This window comes from Pipra filicauda, unplaced genomic scaffold, assembly GCF_003945595.2.
Source record: "Pipra filicauda isolate LSUMZ 115617 unplaced genomic scaffold, ASM394559v2 scaffold527_size357992_pilon, whole genome shotgun sequence".
NCBI lineage: Eukaryota > Metazoa > Chordata > Aves > Passeriformes > Pipridae > Pipra > Pipra filicauda.
Genome location: NW_024104673.1, coordinates 224,086 through 240,429, shown reverse-complemented (window position 1 = coordinate 240,429; position 16,344 = coordinate 224,086). Strand labels below are relative to the sequence as shown.

The 16,344-nt window shown below is 54.0% G+C and overlaps 2 protein-coding genes across 3 annotated transcripts in view; one reads left to right on the top strand and one right to left on the bottom strand.

The window, feature by feature from the left end:
- The window catches only part of ENTPD4 (ectonucleoside triphosphate diphosphohydrolase 4), a 93,201-nt gene that overhangs the window by 61,075 nt on the left and 15,782 nt on the right, over positions 1 to 16,344 (top strand). The window lies entirely within an intron of this gene.
- SLC25A37 (solute carrier family 25 member 37) lies at positions 85 to 13,289 on the bottom strand. Of its 2 annotated transcripts, XM_039387050.1 has the most exons (5): positions 13,097 to 13,289; positions 4,407 to 4,635; positions 2,977 to 3,033; positions 708 to 1,114; positions 85 to 653 (listed from the first exon to the last, which is right to left on the bottom strand). In XM_039387050.1, exons 1-5 carry the CDS (start codon positions 13,277 to 13,279, stop codon positions 540 to 542), a joined length of 990 nt encoding a protein of 329 aa, XP_039242984.1. In that variant the 5' UTR covers positions 13,280 to 13,289; the 3' UTR covers positions 85 to 539. The 2 variants fall into 2 exon arrangements, with proteins under 2 accessions (XP_039242984.1, XP_027569826.2); XM_027714025.2 differs by having other exon boundaries at positions 85 to 1,114.

Below are 16,344 nucleotides of genomic sequence, written 5' to 3'. Positions count from 1 at the left end.
TCAGCCCTTTTTAAACAGCTTCACATCCAGCTGTAATAGCACTTTTAGAAAACAACCCAAATGCTTCCATAGAAAAATAAAGGATAAACATTATCCACCTCTTTTATATTTCTATAAAAGTTAAGTTCTGTGACAGGATATTCTGCTTCTTTGCTGTAAAAAAAACCAAAAAAACAACAAAACCCCAAAAAAAAAAACCCAAACAACCCACCCAGCTTAGGTTTTGTCCAACCTAAGGAAAGGAGGAAACTACACCTTCAATCTTATCCAGAAGAAAAAAAAAAAATAGCAGTTGGCAAGTTGGCTCCTCCGAAAATAAAGTTATTAAATATATATATATATATTATTAGAAGTCTTTATAAACTTTTTGTTTAAAGCCAGGAGGACCCAGGGCCTCCCCTGGAGGAGGATGTCGGGGTGGGAATCCTCCAGAAACATGTTCCTCAGTGGGATGTGTGCCCCAGAGCTGGCTGGGGGGGGTGGAGGTGACACACACAGAGGGGACCCACAGAGGGGCCGCTGAGGCTCCTGCCCAACCCTCACAAGGATGTTCTTTTCTCCAGCTTGTGCTTTGTGAGGAAGTACTTGAAGAACTCGTACACCGACCACGCGATGGCCGTCGAGGGCATCTGGTAGATGACCCGAGCTTGGACCCCCCTGAAGAAGCCAGTCAGGGCATCTGGCTGGTAGATGGCCCGAGCTTGGACCCCCCTGAAGAAGCCAGGCAGCCCCCCCAGCTGGTAGACGGTCCTGAAGGCGTTCAGCATGCCCGAGAGGTGCCCGCTGATGTTGAGGGAGCTCAGGGCCGTGTTCTCCTGCGTGTTCAGGAGGGTTTTGCAGACGTCCAGCGGGGTGGTGGCGGCGGCGGCCACGGCGCCCGCCACGGCCCCCGCCACGATGTGGGAGCGGGGGTTGTACTCGCGGCGGGGGTTGATGTGCTCCTGCATGAACTCGTAGGTGATGAAGTGGATGGCCTGGAAGGGCACGTTCATGGTCAGCTGGGTGGTGTAGCTGCGGTAGAAGGCCCCGAAGCCCTCGGTCCTCTGCACGGTCCTCACGCAGGACAGCACCGACTTGTAGGGCGAGTTGAACATCTGCATCCGCTGCTTCACCACTGGGGAGGCACCGGGAGGGGAGAGAGGGCTGTGAGCTCCAGCACAGCTGGGCTGGTCAGCTCAGCACCCACACTGAGCCCTGCTCCAGCCACAGCCACCCAGAGCCAACTTCACCTTCCAAATCCAGACTGAGCCACCCAGAGCCAACTTCGCCTTCCAAATCCAGACTGAGCCACCGGGACCCAACAGCTCCTTCCACACCCCCCAGACTGAGCCACCAGACCCAACATCTCCTTCCACACCCCCCAAACTGAGCCACTCAGACCCAACTTCACCTTCCAAATCCAGACTGAGCCACCCAGACCCAACCTCACCTTCCAAATCCAGACTGAGCCACCCAGAGCCAACCTCGCCTTCCACACCCAGACTGAGCCACCCAGAGCCAACCTCCCCTGCCATGGCCAAACTGAGCCACCCAGAGGCAACATCTCCTTCCACATCCAAATTGAGCCACCCAGAGCCAACCTCGCCTTCCAAATCCAGACTGAGCCACCCAGAGCCAACATCTCCTTCCACACCCCCCAAACTGAGCCACCCAGAGCCAACCTCCCCTTTCAAGCCCACCCAGACCCAACCAAGTCCCCCGAGCCCAAACTCCAGACCCAACTTCACCTTCCACATCCAAACTGAGTCACCCAGAGCCAACCTGCCTTTCCAAGCCCAAACTCCCGACCCAACCTCCCCTTCCAAGCCCAAACTGAGCCCCCCAAACTTCCCAGTGCCCCCAAAAGACTCATCACAGGGAGGGAAGCAGGTCAGAGCTCTGCGCTCCCATGGGCTAATGAACTCCTCTCCTCCAGCTTAATTAATGACCTTTTAGTTCTAGCTTAACTAATGACTCTTTAGTCCTAGAAAAGTGAATTAATCACTGTCCCTCACCTGGGAAGTGGAACAGACCCACCTCCAGCCCCACTGACTGGAGCAGCTTCCACTGACTCAAGCAAAAGGCCAACTAATTTAATTCACTTCATCAGGGCATAATTAAAAGGATTTGACACACCAGAGATTTCTCCCCTCAGAAAAACCTGACTCTGGGCCAGCTCAGGAGTGCAGTGAGGAGCTGCAGGCCAGAGAATTGTCATTTTAGCTGCATTTTACACCGAGGGGCCTCATTTCACTGAGTTCAAAACTATTTAATTATAAGTCAGTTTTAATGAAGTGTTAAAAGGAGAACTTAAATAAAATTAATTTCTGATAGAGAATAATGGGAATAAATTAAGTAGTTTGTTTAAGCTAGCTAAAAGGATAACTTAAATAAAATTAATTTCTGATAGAGAATAATGGGAATAAGTTAAGTAGTTTGTTTAAGCCAACTGAACATCTTTTAAATTGATCCATGGTTATTTAGTCTAACATTGTCCAAAATTCTTTCTTTTGCACTTGTTCCTTGTTTACCTTTCTATATCTAACAAATGTTTATCTGACAGTCTTTTTTGACAGGTTAAATGTTTTTAATGTTAGTGCTAAATTTGAGAAGATGCTCATTGCACATTATTTGAAGTTTTGTGCATTTTACTACATGTCCCCTGATTGACATCCTGTGTTCAAGGAGTAATTAGTCAGAGTTTCTCCCAAACCTCGTTTTCCAATTTAAAACCAAAAAAAAAAGGGGAATTTGTCACCACAAATGCTAAGTTATGATGAGTTTGCTCCAGGGCAGCCAATCCTAAGGTATGTTTATAAAGAAACACCAATTATAAAGCAACATTTATGTTACACCGAGGAGTATAAACGTCAGAAATCTGCTGCAACAACCCCCCTGTGCTGTTCTATCCCTCTCCTGCCTTGCTGCTTGGAACCAGAGCGGGTATTTTTGATGAGTGCCCCCGGGGGGAGCAGCCCTGCCCCTCCCAGGGCTTACCTTCGGCGGGATTCATCACGGCGTCGTGGAGCAGCGTGGCCACGCTCCCGGCTATCCCTGCGGGGCAAGAGCAGCCTTGAGAAAGGCAAACAGGAGCCAGGGCTTGCCCGGGCACTGCCACCCGTGGAGGCAGCTGGGGGAGCACCCAGGGACACTGCAGTGACTCCCAGGGCAGCAAAAGCCACCCAGGGACACCAGGATGCACTCACAGCCACCATTCCCAACGACTCCCAGGGGTTTGTCCACGCCACAACCCCCCCCCCCCCAAAATGACTGAGACATGAGCAATGTTTGCAACCACCCCAGCACATCCATAATTAGGTGTTTTCAGCCCTTTACTCAGCCCTTTACTTTCCAAACACTAATTGCCCACATTCTGCCAAGTCCAACCAGCCATGAACGATCCCGCACTTGGCTCCAGGAAGGGCCTCTCCAGCCACACCTTCCCCTTTGATCTGGGTTCCCACCTCGAATTCTCTCTTGCCCAAATGACTTTTGGTCATTTCTCATTAACCCAGAGCTCCAGTTTTCCTGCTGGTACCAAAAAGCCTGTAGCTACTTGAAAGGCAAACATGGGAAAGGTATTCCTGGCAAAAAAGCAGCAAGAAGAAGGATGTTTTACTCCCTGAACTGAGTGAAGTGAGTCCATGGCAGATTCCTGCTCTCACACCACGTCAGGTCTCCTGCACAAACCTTTTTCTAACACCCTGGTTGTTCATTTAAAGGGTTTCTGCTGTTGCAGAGTTATTTCTGGGCTGAAAAGCAAAATATTCCCGATAAAAGCCAAATTGAGCACACAGAGGATGAAGGAGGGCACTTCATGCTGGAGCTCCCAGGGACAGATGGAACAACCTGAGCTCCAAACCTCCCAGAGGTTGGAGTGATGCCTTCAACACAAGGTTATACCTTTAGGGGACACCTTCAGAGGCTGGACCTGATGCTCCTGAAGGCCTTTTCCAACTTTAATGGTTCTGTGACAACACAGAATCAGCACAACTGCACCTGAACACCTCTTGTCCTCTGCACTGAGGACTCGTGCTGGGATATTTGGAGGTTAAAGAGCAGTGCAGGAACCTAAACCAGCCTGAATTTGGAGGGCAAACACGAGTGCCATGAGGTCAGGAAGGGCTTCTCTACTCCACTGCTGACACCCAGCCCAGCCTCCTCTACCCTCTGGAAGAGAGACCTGCCAAGCACTGCCCAGTGCCAGGACAGGCCAGGGGTGGCAGAGGAACAAGGTGACCACCAAGAAGGGCTCAACCCCGGGGGCAGGTGCCACCTCTTTGCCTCCTGCCTCCTCCCAGGGGGATTATTTGGCTGCCTGGAGCAGACATTCCAGGAGCAGAGCACAGGGAAGGCGGGAAGCAAGCGATAAAACCACAAGTGGGGTGGGGGTGGTTTTTTTTGGGGTGACAAATCCCCCAAAATACCATTGGCCAGGTGGCTGTTTCCTCCCTGCTGGAGAGTGTCACTGAGGGACTTTTTCATTTTCTCATAGCAGGCAAAGTACATGGCGTGGGCAGGGCCAGCCCCCAGCATGGTGACATTAATCCCACGTAAAGGCCTCCAGAGCCCCTCAGTGAGGACAATCTTCTTCAGAGCTTCGTACACGCTCCTGTACTGGGCTTTGGGGTCCGGCTGCAAGCTCTGCATCCTTGTCTGCAACAAAGCACACGGAGGGAGAGGCCTTGGTTACCCAGCTTTTCACTCAACAAGCACAAAATCCACGAGTTCACAGGATCACAGAATAAGCTGGGTTGGAAGGGACCTCTAAGATCATCCAGTCCAACCCTTGATCCAACCCCGCCGTGGTTCCCAGCCCATGGCACTGATGCCACATCCAGTCTCTGCTTAAAAACCTCCAGGGATGGAGAATCCCCCCCTTCCCTGGGCAGCCCATTCCAATGGCTGAGCACCCTCTCTGCAAAGAAATCCTTCCTAATCTCCAACCTAACCCTCCCCTGGCACAGCTGCAGACCCAGCCCTCTTGTCTTGCTGATGGTTGCCTGGGAAAAGAGACCAACCCCCCCCGGCTCCCCCCTCCTGTCAGGGAGTTGCAGAGAGTGAGGAGGTCTCCCCTGAGCCTCCTCTTCTCCAGGCTGAGCCCCCCCAGCTCCCTCAGCCTCTCCTCACAGCACTTGTGCTCCAGTCCCTTCCCCAGCCTTGTTGCTCTTCTCTGGACCTGCTCCAGCCCCTCAATATCCTTCCTGAAAGACTTCCAAGAGCTTTAGAGGGCTGGGTTCGGTCCCCACACCGAGGCCAGATCGAATCCATTGCGACACCAGAGGAGGGAAGTGTAACCTCTGCTCTTGTTTATCCATGGAAAGTCCAAGGAATTAAGCTGGTGTGTGGTTGTTCCAAGTGAAGAAATACAGTTAGGTCTGTAATTGTCTCTTGCTTAACAACACCCCTGACTCTGCCCCAGCTTGTCTGGCCTGCAGTTGCTCAGCAGCTTGTGACGCTCCGTTGGGCAACAGGGTTCCTAGAAGGGCAACCTGAGGGAACTGGGAAGGCACAGGAACCCCCCCAGGAGGAGGGAAGGCAGAGCCAGAGGGTGACACTGTCCCCAAGAGGTCTGGAGGGCCCTTCACCCTGTTTGCCCCCCCAGCTCCTGGTGCTCTGCACCCACCAAGTGCCGCTGCCCGTCAGCCTTCAGTGGGTTTTTCTCCCAGGGATTTTTAGGCCAGCTGAGCTCCTGGCACCCAAACCCACTGCCATCACTTCCTTATCCAATTTTCCCACAGGAAAATGCCTTTCAGCTCATTCCAGGGCTCTGCAGACTGATGCCATCACACCTCTGAGCCCTGGAGGTGACAATGACTTTGCAGGGCACAGACCCAGTGAGCTCCCTCCCAGCAGGGACGGGAGAGACACTGGTGAAGCTTGAACCTCCACAGCCATCCCAGCAAATCCTGACACTGGGATGCCCCCAAATCCTTCCCACCTGCAGCACTGGAAGGGGCTGCCCGGGGAGGAGGTGGAGTCTCCATCCCTGGAGGTGCCCAAGGAAGGACTGGACGTGGCACTCGGATGGGGCACGGGTTGGACTGGATGCTCTGGGAGGGCTTTTGTGGCTGATCCACCCCCGACCCACCGAAACCAGATGAAGGGATACACAGCCCTTGGTGCAGCCTCACGCCTGGAAACACAAACACTGGGCTCCTGGGAAAGCCACAGCCCTGGGAAACGGGTGCTGAGCAACCCCGTGCAGTGGATGCTTTTCCAAGGGGAAGCTCCAGAACTGCAGCAGAAGGTGACAGGGAGGATCCCTTCCTTGGGGGACACAGCCCTCCAAGCTCATCAAGGCCCTCTGGTAATTAGCTGCAGCTCAGCTTCCAAGGCAGAAGTCAATAAAAGCATTTTCAGGTTTGAAGTCTCGACTCTCTAAAACCACCCAAGGCACCAGAAACCACAAAGCACTTTCACACACACTCTGGGTTAGACCAAGGAAGGGATCAGAGCCGAGTTCAGGACTTTAACCCGGGATAATAAACCCAAGGTGGCTTTACACGAGGCCAAGCCAAGCAAATCACTGGATCTGCAGCAAATACTCAGCAAAACAAAAAGAAAAATCCCCCAGGAATTCTCTGCAAAGGGACCTTGGCTCAGCAGCCAGCAGAATTCCAGACTCCAGCAGCAGCTGGCACTGCTGAAAGGCATCACCCCACACCAGGGAATTTGGCAGCCTCCAGCAAAGCTTCCTGTTCCACAGCCCTCCGTGCCCTGGAATGGGGCTGAAAATAAACCCACAGGCTCCCCAAAACCCCTCCTGGGAAGGCAGCAAGGACCTGCATTAGCTGGGAATTTAAAACCAGGTTTTAAACCTGTCACAGAGCAACCCCCTCCTGGGTTTTATGCACCTTCCCCTCCTGGGTTCCTGCACCTTCCCAGGCCACGGATGCTCCTCGGGAAGGGCTGGATTTTTGTGGTGCCCCGGAGAAAACCCTGCTGTCAGCGTGACTCAGCAGGAGCCACCTCTGCCAAGCTGCTTCCACCTGGCATTTGGGCTCCAGTTTTCATTTCTCTGCCAGTTTGAACTTGAAGGCATCGCCCTGACCCAGCAGATCCCAGTCTCAGCCCAGTCTGCCACTGGGATGCCTGGGAAGCAGCAAACACCGTTTCTATTTGGGTGTTGGTGGGAACTAACCCCAAGTATTTCCACCCTCACTGAGGGCCCAGTTTCTCCCACTTCACCCCAGGAGCTCCCATGACAGCACAGGACCCTCCTGAACCTGTTAAAACCCCACAGAGCCACAGGAAAATCAATTTACAGACCCCCTGTGCCCCAGCCTGGTCGGGAGCAGGGCAGGTTTCCATGGAGCAGGGATGTAAAGTGGGGAGGCTTCCCTCACATCAACACACCAATTTAATTTTTTTTGGGTGATCTGAGCCACCCTAAAGGGGTTTTCAAAACTCACACCATAGCCCAGAGTAACCCACACAGGCTGCAGTTTGAATCACCACCAGCACAGCCTGCTCTGCAGCTGGGCCTGTGGAGAAACCAGGACAGACAGCCCAAGGAATAACCAAAACCAGGACAGACAGCCCAAGGAATAACCAAAACCAGGACAGACAGCCCAAGGAATAACCAAAACCAGGACTAACAGCCCAAGGAACAACCCAAACCAGGAGTAACAGCCCAAGGAACAACCAAAACCAGGACAGACAGCCCAAGGAACAACCAAAACCAGGACTAACAGCCCAAGGAACAACCAAAACCAGGACAGACAGCCCAAGGAACAACCAAAACCAGGACTAACAGCCCAAGGAATAACCCAAACCAGGATTTAATAGGCAAGCAGCCCAAAGAGTAGCCAAACCCAGGATTAAACAGGATGAATAGCCCAAGGAGCAAGCAAAACCAGGACTAAGAGCCCAAGGAATAACCAAAACCAGGATTCAACAGGACAGACAGCCCAAGAAGTAACTAAAACCAGGATTTAATAGGCAGAGAGCCTAAAGAGTAGCCAAAACCAGGATTCAACAGGACAGGCAGCCCAAAGAATAACCAAAAATCAGGATTTAACGAGCAAGCAGCCCAAAGAGTAGCCAAAAAAACCCAAAATTAAATAGGACAAACAGCCCAAAGGCTGCAGTGTCTCAGGTGTGGAGGCTGGAGATGTGCCCTGAGCAGGGCAGCCCTCACCCCCCCCCAGCTCCTCCTGTCACCTATCTGCAGCCAACAAGCTGCTCTGGGAGCCTCACCCCCCTGATAAGCAGCCAAGAAATACTTCTCCACCTACTTCAATTAATCCTCGTTGCATAAGGCAGGAGCTCACAGGCCCTGCTAGTCCTGGTTCCAAAGCTTGGGCATAAAAAAAAACCTCTGTCACCCAAAGTGCCAGGCTGGGGCTATTTTGGTAATTCCTCAAGCAGCTCCACAGCCCCCTCAAACAGGTGACCTGCTGCTTGTGGGCGAGCTCAGCTCCCTGGATGACCTTTTTGGGAATATCCAGGGTGGTTTTCTCCCCACAGTTGTTTCCCCACCACGGTCAGGGCTGGATTTTGCAGCTCCTGCCCAGGAGGGTCACTGCTTGGACGTGGCACTGGACAAACACACCCAGACTTCACTTGGCTTTGTTTTTCTTTCTTTTTTTCTCCTTTTTTTTTTTTTTCTTCCTCATGAACACAAAAGCTTCCCCCCCCCCCTGAGTTCACGTGACACAACCAGCCCTGAGAACCCAATATGCCTTCACCAGGAAACCAGCAGCCTTTCTGCAGCAGCTCCTGCCAGCTGGAGAAGCCACACTCAAGCTCTGAATCCCCATTTTCAGGGGGTTGATCCGCTGGAACAGCTCCCAGGTGAGCTCATGGCAGCCAGTTGTGTCTGGAAAAACCCGTGGCAGGGTCAGTCACATGCTCAGCCGTGACTTTCCAGCATCTCCAGAGGAGGGGGGGGCTGCTCTCTGGACACTGCATGGCTGCAGAACCTGCCAACCACCTATATAAATAATAAACAACAGGCTGAAGAAAACACAGTCAACAGTCCCAGGTCGCTGGTGGGCTCCCGGAGCTCAGGGAAGGCAGGAAGCTCCGAAGCCTGATGCCCATTATAAATCCTCAACCCATCCCTCACCAAAAAGCCCTGAACTCGTCCCTCCTTTCCCTCTTGGCATACAGGGGTATAGAGGGAGATGTTTTCCCGCTTCACCCTGTGGGACGCACAGAACCTCCTGTGCCTCGCGGGACAACACAAAACCACAGGACAAATCAGCTTGCAGACCTCCTGGGGCCCAGCTGGGCCAGGAGCAGGTCAGGTTCTCCTGGAGAAGGCGCCTTTGCCCCCAGTGCCACTGCAAGAAGTGAGGTTCCAGCCCTGCAACACCTCCATCTTCTCCCTGCGCTCTCTCCCATCACCAATTATTCCCCAGGGGAGGAAAACTTCCTTCACATCCTCCAGGGATGTTTTCACAGCCTGTGGGAACTCAGCTCCAGCAGATAAATCACCCAGTGGCTTCGGGGGGAGGCTCCAGGGCATCCCTCCACCCAATCCCTTCGGGCGCCCTCGACACGCTGAGCTCCCTCCAGTAAATTTGGAGATGGATCCGCCTTCCCAGGACCGGTCCAAGCAAAACAAGCCCCAGCACTGTGAGAAACACCACCAGCACCCATCTAAAATCCCCAATCCGTGCCAGTGTGGCAACCCCAGCAGTGTTGGGGGGGGAAGACAGAGGATAACAGGGGTGGGTGAGGATGGAGCTCCAGGGGGGCTTTACATGAGGGTAAAAAAAAATACCATTTATCATTCAATGTTTTAGCTAACGATGGAAAACGGGGTAAATTTAGATGACATGCTGGGGAGACATTCCTCCCTGTGAGGGTGGGCAGGGGCTGGTATGGAATTCTGTCTGGGACGTGTCCAAGGCCACCTGGATAAGTGGACGTGTCCCTGCCCATGGCAGGGCGTGGAAATGGGATGGTTTAAGGTCCCTTACCGCCCAAACCACTCCGGGATTCCACGACCTCGGAAGTTGTGCAAGTGTCTGACGCAACACCCCCCCAAATTCCAGCGTTTCCAGTTTCTCTTTCAGAGGCAATGACTCGCTGGACCCAAAACCTTCCCTTCCCAGCAGGCTCTCCCCAGGTGCATGAAACGCCTCTTTCTGCAACATCCAACAACCCCCCAACCTCCTCCAGCCCCTGCTCTGCCATTCCCAAGCCCAGGAATTGTTTTCCACGAGGAAGGAGCTTTCCTGGAGGGTGGCACAGCTCTCCTGGGGAAGTGGAGGAGCTGCTTTTACTCCCATCACAAACAGAAAAACCCATCTGGGGTCACAAAAAACAAAATAAAACAAAAAAAAGCCCTTTTTCAGGGTCAGATCTCCCCCTTTTCCCACAGCAGTGGGAGCAGGACTCGAGCCTGGAGCTCGGGATTTCAGTGCCTCACACACATGGAGTGGCCTTGGCCGGGCTCCACGGGAGTTTTCCCGCAGCCCAGAGCACTTTATCTGCTCCCAAACACTCCAAGGCACTTTGCTGAGCTGGATTATTCCCAGCCCAGGGAATTCACAGCCCAGTGCAATCATCAGGGCTTGGCTTTTCCTCCAAAGCACCTCCTGCTTCGGGAAACGGGGACAACCACTTTCGTTTTCTCCCTCCCCTTTCCCCCGCAGAGGAAATGCCCTCGAACAGCTCCATAATTCCTCAAGCAGCTCCACAATTCCTCAAGCAGCCCCACAACTCCTCAAGCAGCCCCACAATTCAGGAGGGATGGGGCAGAAAACCCCAGGTTGGTTTGTGTGAAGAGCTGGTGCCACACTCAGGTGTGTCCCCCTGTCACATCCCAGGGGTAACAACCCAAATTTACCATCCAGGTCCAGCAGGGCCAGACCCAGAGGGATAACACAGCAAAAAAACAGGGAATATTTTCCTTTGAGTGCTTATCCCTGCACACTGGAACACCTGCAGCACCCCAAAGCCAAGGCAATTCCTCTCCTCTTTCTACTCTTTCAGGGATCTCTGCATGGAAAAGAGGAGGAATTAGAGCATCTTCTTTCCTGCTGAACACAGAGGATCCATCCACACCACCAATACAGCATATAGGGGGGTTGGGTTTTCCCAGTTTTTCCTCTTTTTTAAGGGCCCAGAGCAGCAAGCTGGCAGGGCAGAGGGAGGGAATCCCTTCCTGCTGCTTCCTCCCACTCTGGGAAGCCTTCCCTTGCAGACTCATCCACACCAGAACCCACCCAGCAGCCCCTTCACAAGCCCTGACCCCAACAAAGCCACCCCTGCTGTGACACAAAGCGGGGTTTGTGCCACCCCACAGCCACCCTGGTGTGGCCACACCACCCTGTCCCACCAGCTGGGCTGGAATTCCAACACTGTGGGAGGGAGAAGCTGCCCAGGGGGCTCCTGACCCAGGCCAAGAGGGAACTGGTGGCATCTCCCACGCCAGGGAGCAGCGCTGGGGCTTCACCTTTGCACCCCTGGGTGTGCAAAGCTCGGGATGGATCCAGGGGGAGGGCACAGCTCCAGTCCCACGGGATATTTTGGGGGGCACAGCTCCAGTCCCACGGGATGTTTTGGGGGGCACAGTTCCAGTCCCACGGGACGTTTTGGGGTGACACCTCCAGGGACCTGCTCCCCACACACCCCAGCACCTCGTGCCCACTCCCACAGCCTGGTGCAACTCTGCTCCCTGCCAGGGGCATTCCCTGTGCACCCCAACACCCCCTGCACACCCTCCCCACGTGCACCCCAACATCCCTGGCACAAGTTCCCCCTCTTGGACCCCGACACCCTTCACACACTCCCCTGCTGCTTGCACCCCAAAGCTCCTTGGACACTCCTGCCTTCCCTGCACCCCAACACCCCCTGCACACTTTCCATATTTACACCCCACATACCTCGACCCCCCTTACACACTGAGCCCCTCCCTGCACCCCAACACCCCCCACACCCCCAACAACCCCCTGCACCCTTTCCCCCCCACACACCCCATCACCTGTCAGACACTGTCCCCTCCCTGCACCCCAACACTCCCCACACACTTTCCCTACTTGGCACCCCAACACCCCTTACACCCTGCACCCCAACACCCCTTACACCCTGCACCCCAACACCCCTTACACACTGCACCCCAACACCCCTTATACCCTGCACCCCAACATCCCTTACACCCTGCACCCCAACATCCCTTACACCCTGCACCCCAACATCCCTTATACACTGCACCCCAACATCCCTTACACCCTGCACCCCAACATCCCTTATACACTACACCCCAACACCCCTTATACACTGCACCCCAACACCCCTTACACCCTGCACCCCAACATCCCTTATACACTACACCCCAACACCCCTTACACCCTGCACCCCAACATCCCTTATACACTACACCCCAACACCCCTTATACACTGCACCCCAACACCCCTTATACACTGCACCCCAACACCCCTTACACCCTGCACCCCAACATCCCTTATACACTACACCCCAACACCCCTTATACACTGCACCCCAACACCCCTTATACACTGCACCCCAACACCCCTCCCACACTGCCCACCCTGCACCCCAACATCTCTTACACTCTGCACCCCAACACCCCTTATAAACTGTCCACCCTGCACCCCAACACTCACCCTGCTTTCCAGCACCCCAGCACCCCTCCCCTATTTACACCCCATGCACCCCAACAGCCCCTTGCACCCCTTGCACACTCCCCCCTCTTCTTGCACCCCAACAACCCTCTGCACCCCCTTTACACACTCCCCCCTCCCTGCACCCCGACACTTCTCGCACCCTAACCACCCTTCGCACCCCCTTTGCACGCCCCTTACACGCCCCCTCTCCTCTCGCACCCCAGCACCCTTCGCACGCCCCTTACACACCCCCAGCACCCCACGCGTGTTCTCCCACTGGCACCAGCGCAGATCCCGGCCCCCAGACCCCCATACACGTACCCCGGGGCACCCCAGACCCCCGTACACCCCCGGGACCCCCCGACCCCATCCCCGGGACCCCGGGCAGGTCCCCCCGGAGCATCGCGAGCACCCCCGACCCCCGCACCCCCGGAGCATCCCGGGGTCCCCCGGTACCCGCGTTCCCGCTACACCCCGAGCACCCCCGACCCCCGCACGCCCGGGGATGCCCCCCGTGTCCCCCCGCAGGCACCTTGACCGAGTCCACGGGGTACATGACCGTGTGCTCCATGATTCCCGCCACCGCCCCGGCCACCATGTGCGTGCCGAGCGCGGCGCCGCTGGGCAAGCTCTCGTACTCGTCCCCCTCCGCCACGGCGGGGCCGGGGGGCGGCCCCGGCCCCGGGGGCGCTGCGGGAGCGCAGCTCAGCTCCATGCGCGGGGGGACGCGGGGGGACAACGCGGGGACACGGCGGGGCCGGGCGGGCACAGGGACCGCGCGGCGCCACCGCCCCCCTTTAAAGCCGCGCCCCGCCCCGCCCCGACGCGCTCATTGGCTGGCTCTCTGTAATGTCACGAGATTGGCAGCGCGGAGAACGAATGGTAAGGAGAGGTGACGGAATGAAGAGTAACGATTGGCTGCGCTGCTGGGGGGGGCGGGCTCGGTGAGGGGGACGCGCGGTCCTAAAGTCCGGCTGGGGGCGGGGCTGGGGAGGGCGCGGGTCCTGCGCTGGAATTGCGCTGGATTTGCGCTGGATTTGCGCTGGATTTGCGCGGGAGGATGCGGCGCTCCGGCTCCAAAGCGTGGTTTAGGATGGAAAACGCGGTGTCAGACGTGTGGGCGGCATAGGTGTAGTGCCCTCAGGAGGAAAAAAAGTAATAAAATAATAAATAAATAAATAATAAATAAAATAAAATAAGAAATAAAATAATAATAAGTCAGATTAGAATCTTATCTTATATATAAGAATCTATAATAAGTAAAAGAATAAAAAACATAAATAAAATAATTAATAAATAAAATAAAAATATTAATATAAATAAAATAACATGATAAAAATAAACAAAATAACATGATAAAAATAAACAAAATAACATGATAAAAATAAACAAAATAAAATCATAAAAATAAACAAAATAAAATCATAAAAATAAATAAAATAATATTATTTTACATATTAATGTTTTATTGTTTTAGTATTTTGATTATTTTATATTAAGTATTTCTAATTTATTATTTATATCCTTTATATTATTATTTCTCTGTTCCACCGTGCAATCAGCCCAAAGCAGTTCAATTTGACCCTCTCAGAGAGCAGGAGGCAAAGTCTTCATGGCCCAGGGCGCCAGGAACAGCCCTGACTTTATTTCGTTCCTCCTCAAAGGATTATTTGGAATTCGACCTTGCAGGGAAGGAGGTGTTTGTGGCGTGAGCTGAAATCAAGGTTAACCATTTCCACGATAATGCGAAGCAATTTATTGCCGAGTGAGCCTCGGGGAGGAAGAAAACCACCCTCAGAGCTCAGAAAAAAAGCAGGACAACAAAGTGGTTGGTTTTCCCCTCCATGAAATGAGGCGAGAAAATCCGGGTCTGCTCCTGCCCTCACCTCCCAGGAGGGCCCTGGAGAGGTGCTGGGGCCAGCACATGCTGTCCTGCTCCCTCATTCCCGTGGCTGTGCTGGGAAGCCTCTGTTCCCAGGGGAACGTGGAGCAGCTGGAGAAAACAACAATGACAACAATGACATGGCCACGCCTGATTGATTTTGGGGACCTGGCAGTGCTTTCTGCACCCAAAGCGGGGTTTGTGCGGGAGGTGGGAGAGCTGGAGCTGAGACCTGGCCATCCCACCATCCCTGAGATCAGGAATCACCCACCTGGAGAAAGCAGAGACTCCGGAACCCTTCGCCAACACAAAATTTAACCCAGGAATTGCTAAACCTCCCCTTCCTTTCCCCCTGGTAGAAGCCACGGGATTATCACACCTTTGTTTCCTCCTGAGGAGACTAAATCCGTGCTGCTGACACGTCTGACACTGTGTTTGCCAGCCCAAGGGACATTTTAGAGCTGCATCCCCCCCTGGAATCCCAGCAGAGAGCTCGCCCTGGGTCTGCCACACACGAACCAAACGTGGCCACCAGAAACTTCCCCTTCTGTGACTCAGGGAAATGCCCGAAATAAAACTCGCAGGGGAACATTTTCCACTATTGCTCCACAGGGTTTTATCTGGGTTTTCTCCTCCATAAACAAGAATCAAAGGCGCTTTAATCTCCTCCCCGTGCCTTTGGCAGGGCAGGGAGGGGGAATTAAAGTGTCACTTACCCTAACGAGCCCTTTCCCCGCAGCCTCAGGTCCTGCTCCCTGATAATGACATGAATCAGTGTGGAATAGGTGCTGCTCCCAGGTAGGAACAGGTTATATTTTAACCCTGCAGCAGTGACATGAGGAATCCTTTCTCCTCCTGCTCCCGGGGCAGCTCCTCCAGCCACACATGCCCAAGAAAAAGCACAGGCTGAGGATTTTCCCCGTGTTCACCAAGAAGGGATGAAATTATTCGTTATTAGTGCAAGGAAAGTGAGGCAGAGAGGCTGTTCTGGGTTCTGGGCTCGTTGTGTTCCACGTTTTCAGGAAAAGGGGCAGCTTTGTGTGTCTGGGATGGTTCTTTTCCACCCCAACCTGGCAAAGGAGAGTCATGGACAGAGCGAACTCAAATTCATCTGCAAAACCTTCCTTGGAAAAGGTCCTGTGCAGTGATTCCCTCGCTGTTCCCTTCCCAAGGGCACAGCCCCTGCTTGGTGAATCCCATCCTGGAGATCCCTGGGCTCAGCAGGTGCCTTGGGAATCTCCACAAGCTCCGAACTCCATCGGAGCAGGGAAACAGCGAAGGGAAAATATCTTTGTGCTGCTAAAAGCGCGTTTTGGCTGCAACAAGCTCAGCCTGGAAGTCTCCAAGGCCAGGCTGGACAGGGCTTGGAGAAACCTGGGAGAGAGGGAGGTGTCCCAGGGGGTTGGGAGAGATGGGGATGATCCTGGAGAAGAGAAGGTTGTGTGGAGACCTCACAGCACCTTCCGGATCCAAAGGGAAGGAAGGATCTAAAAGGAAGGCAGAGGGGGCTCTTCCTCAGGAATTGGAGTGACAGGACAAGGGAAATGGGTTCCCACTGAAAGAGGGGAAATTTAGATTGGATATTGGGAAGAAATTCCTCCCTGTGAGGGTGGGGAGGGGCTGGGAAGGAATTCCCAGAGAAGCTGTGGCTGCTCCTGGATCTCTGGAAGTGTCCAAGGCCAGTGGGGACAGTGGAAAGTGTCCCTGCCCGTGGCAGGGGGTGGGACTGGATGACCTCTCAGATCCCTCCCAACCCAACCCATTGCACGATTCCATGATTTACACACCCCCAAGCCTGTGGCAAACACCCCCTGCAATCTGCAGCCACGTTGCATCACCGTGGGCAGCCAAAGGAAGAGATGAATCAGCCCCACGGAGGGATCACAGCCCCAAACCAG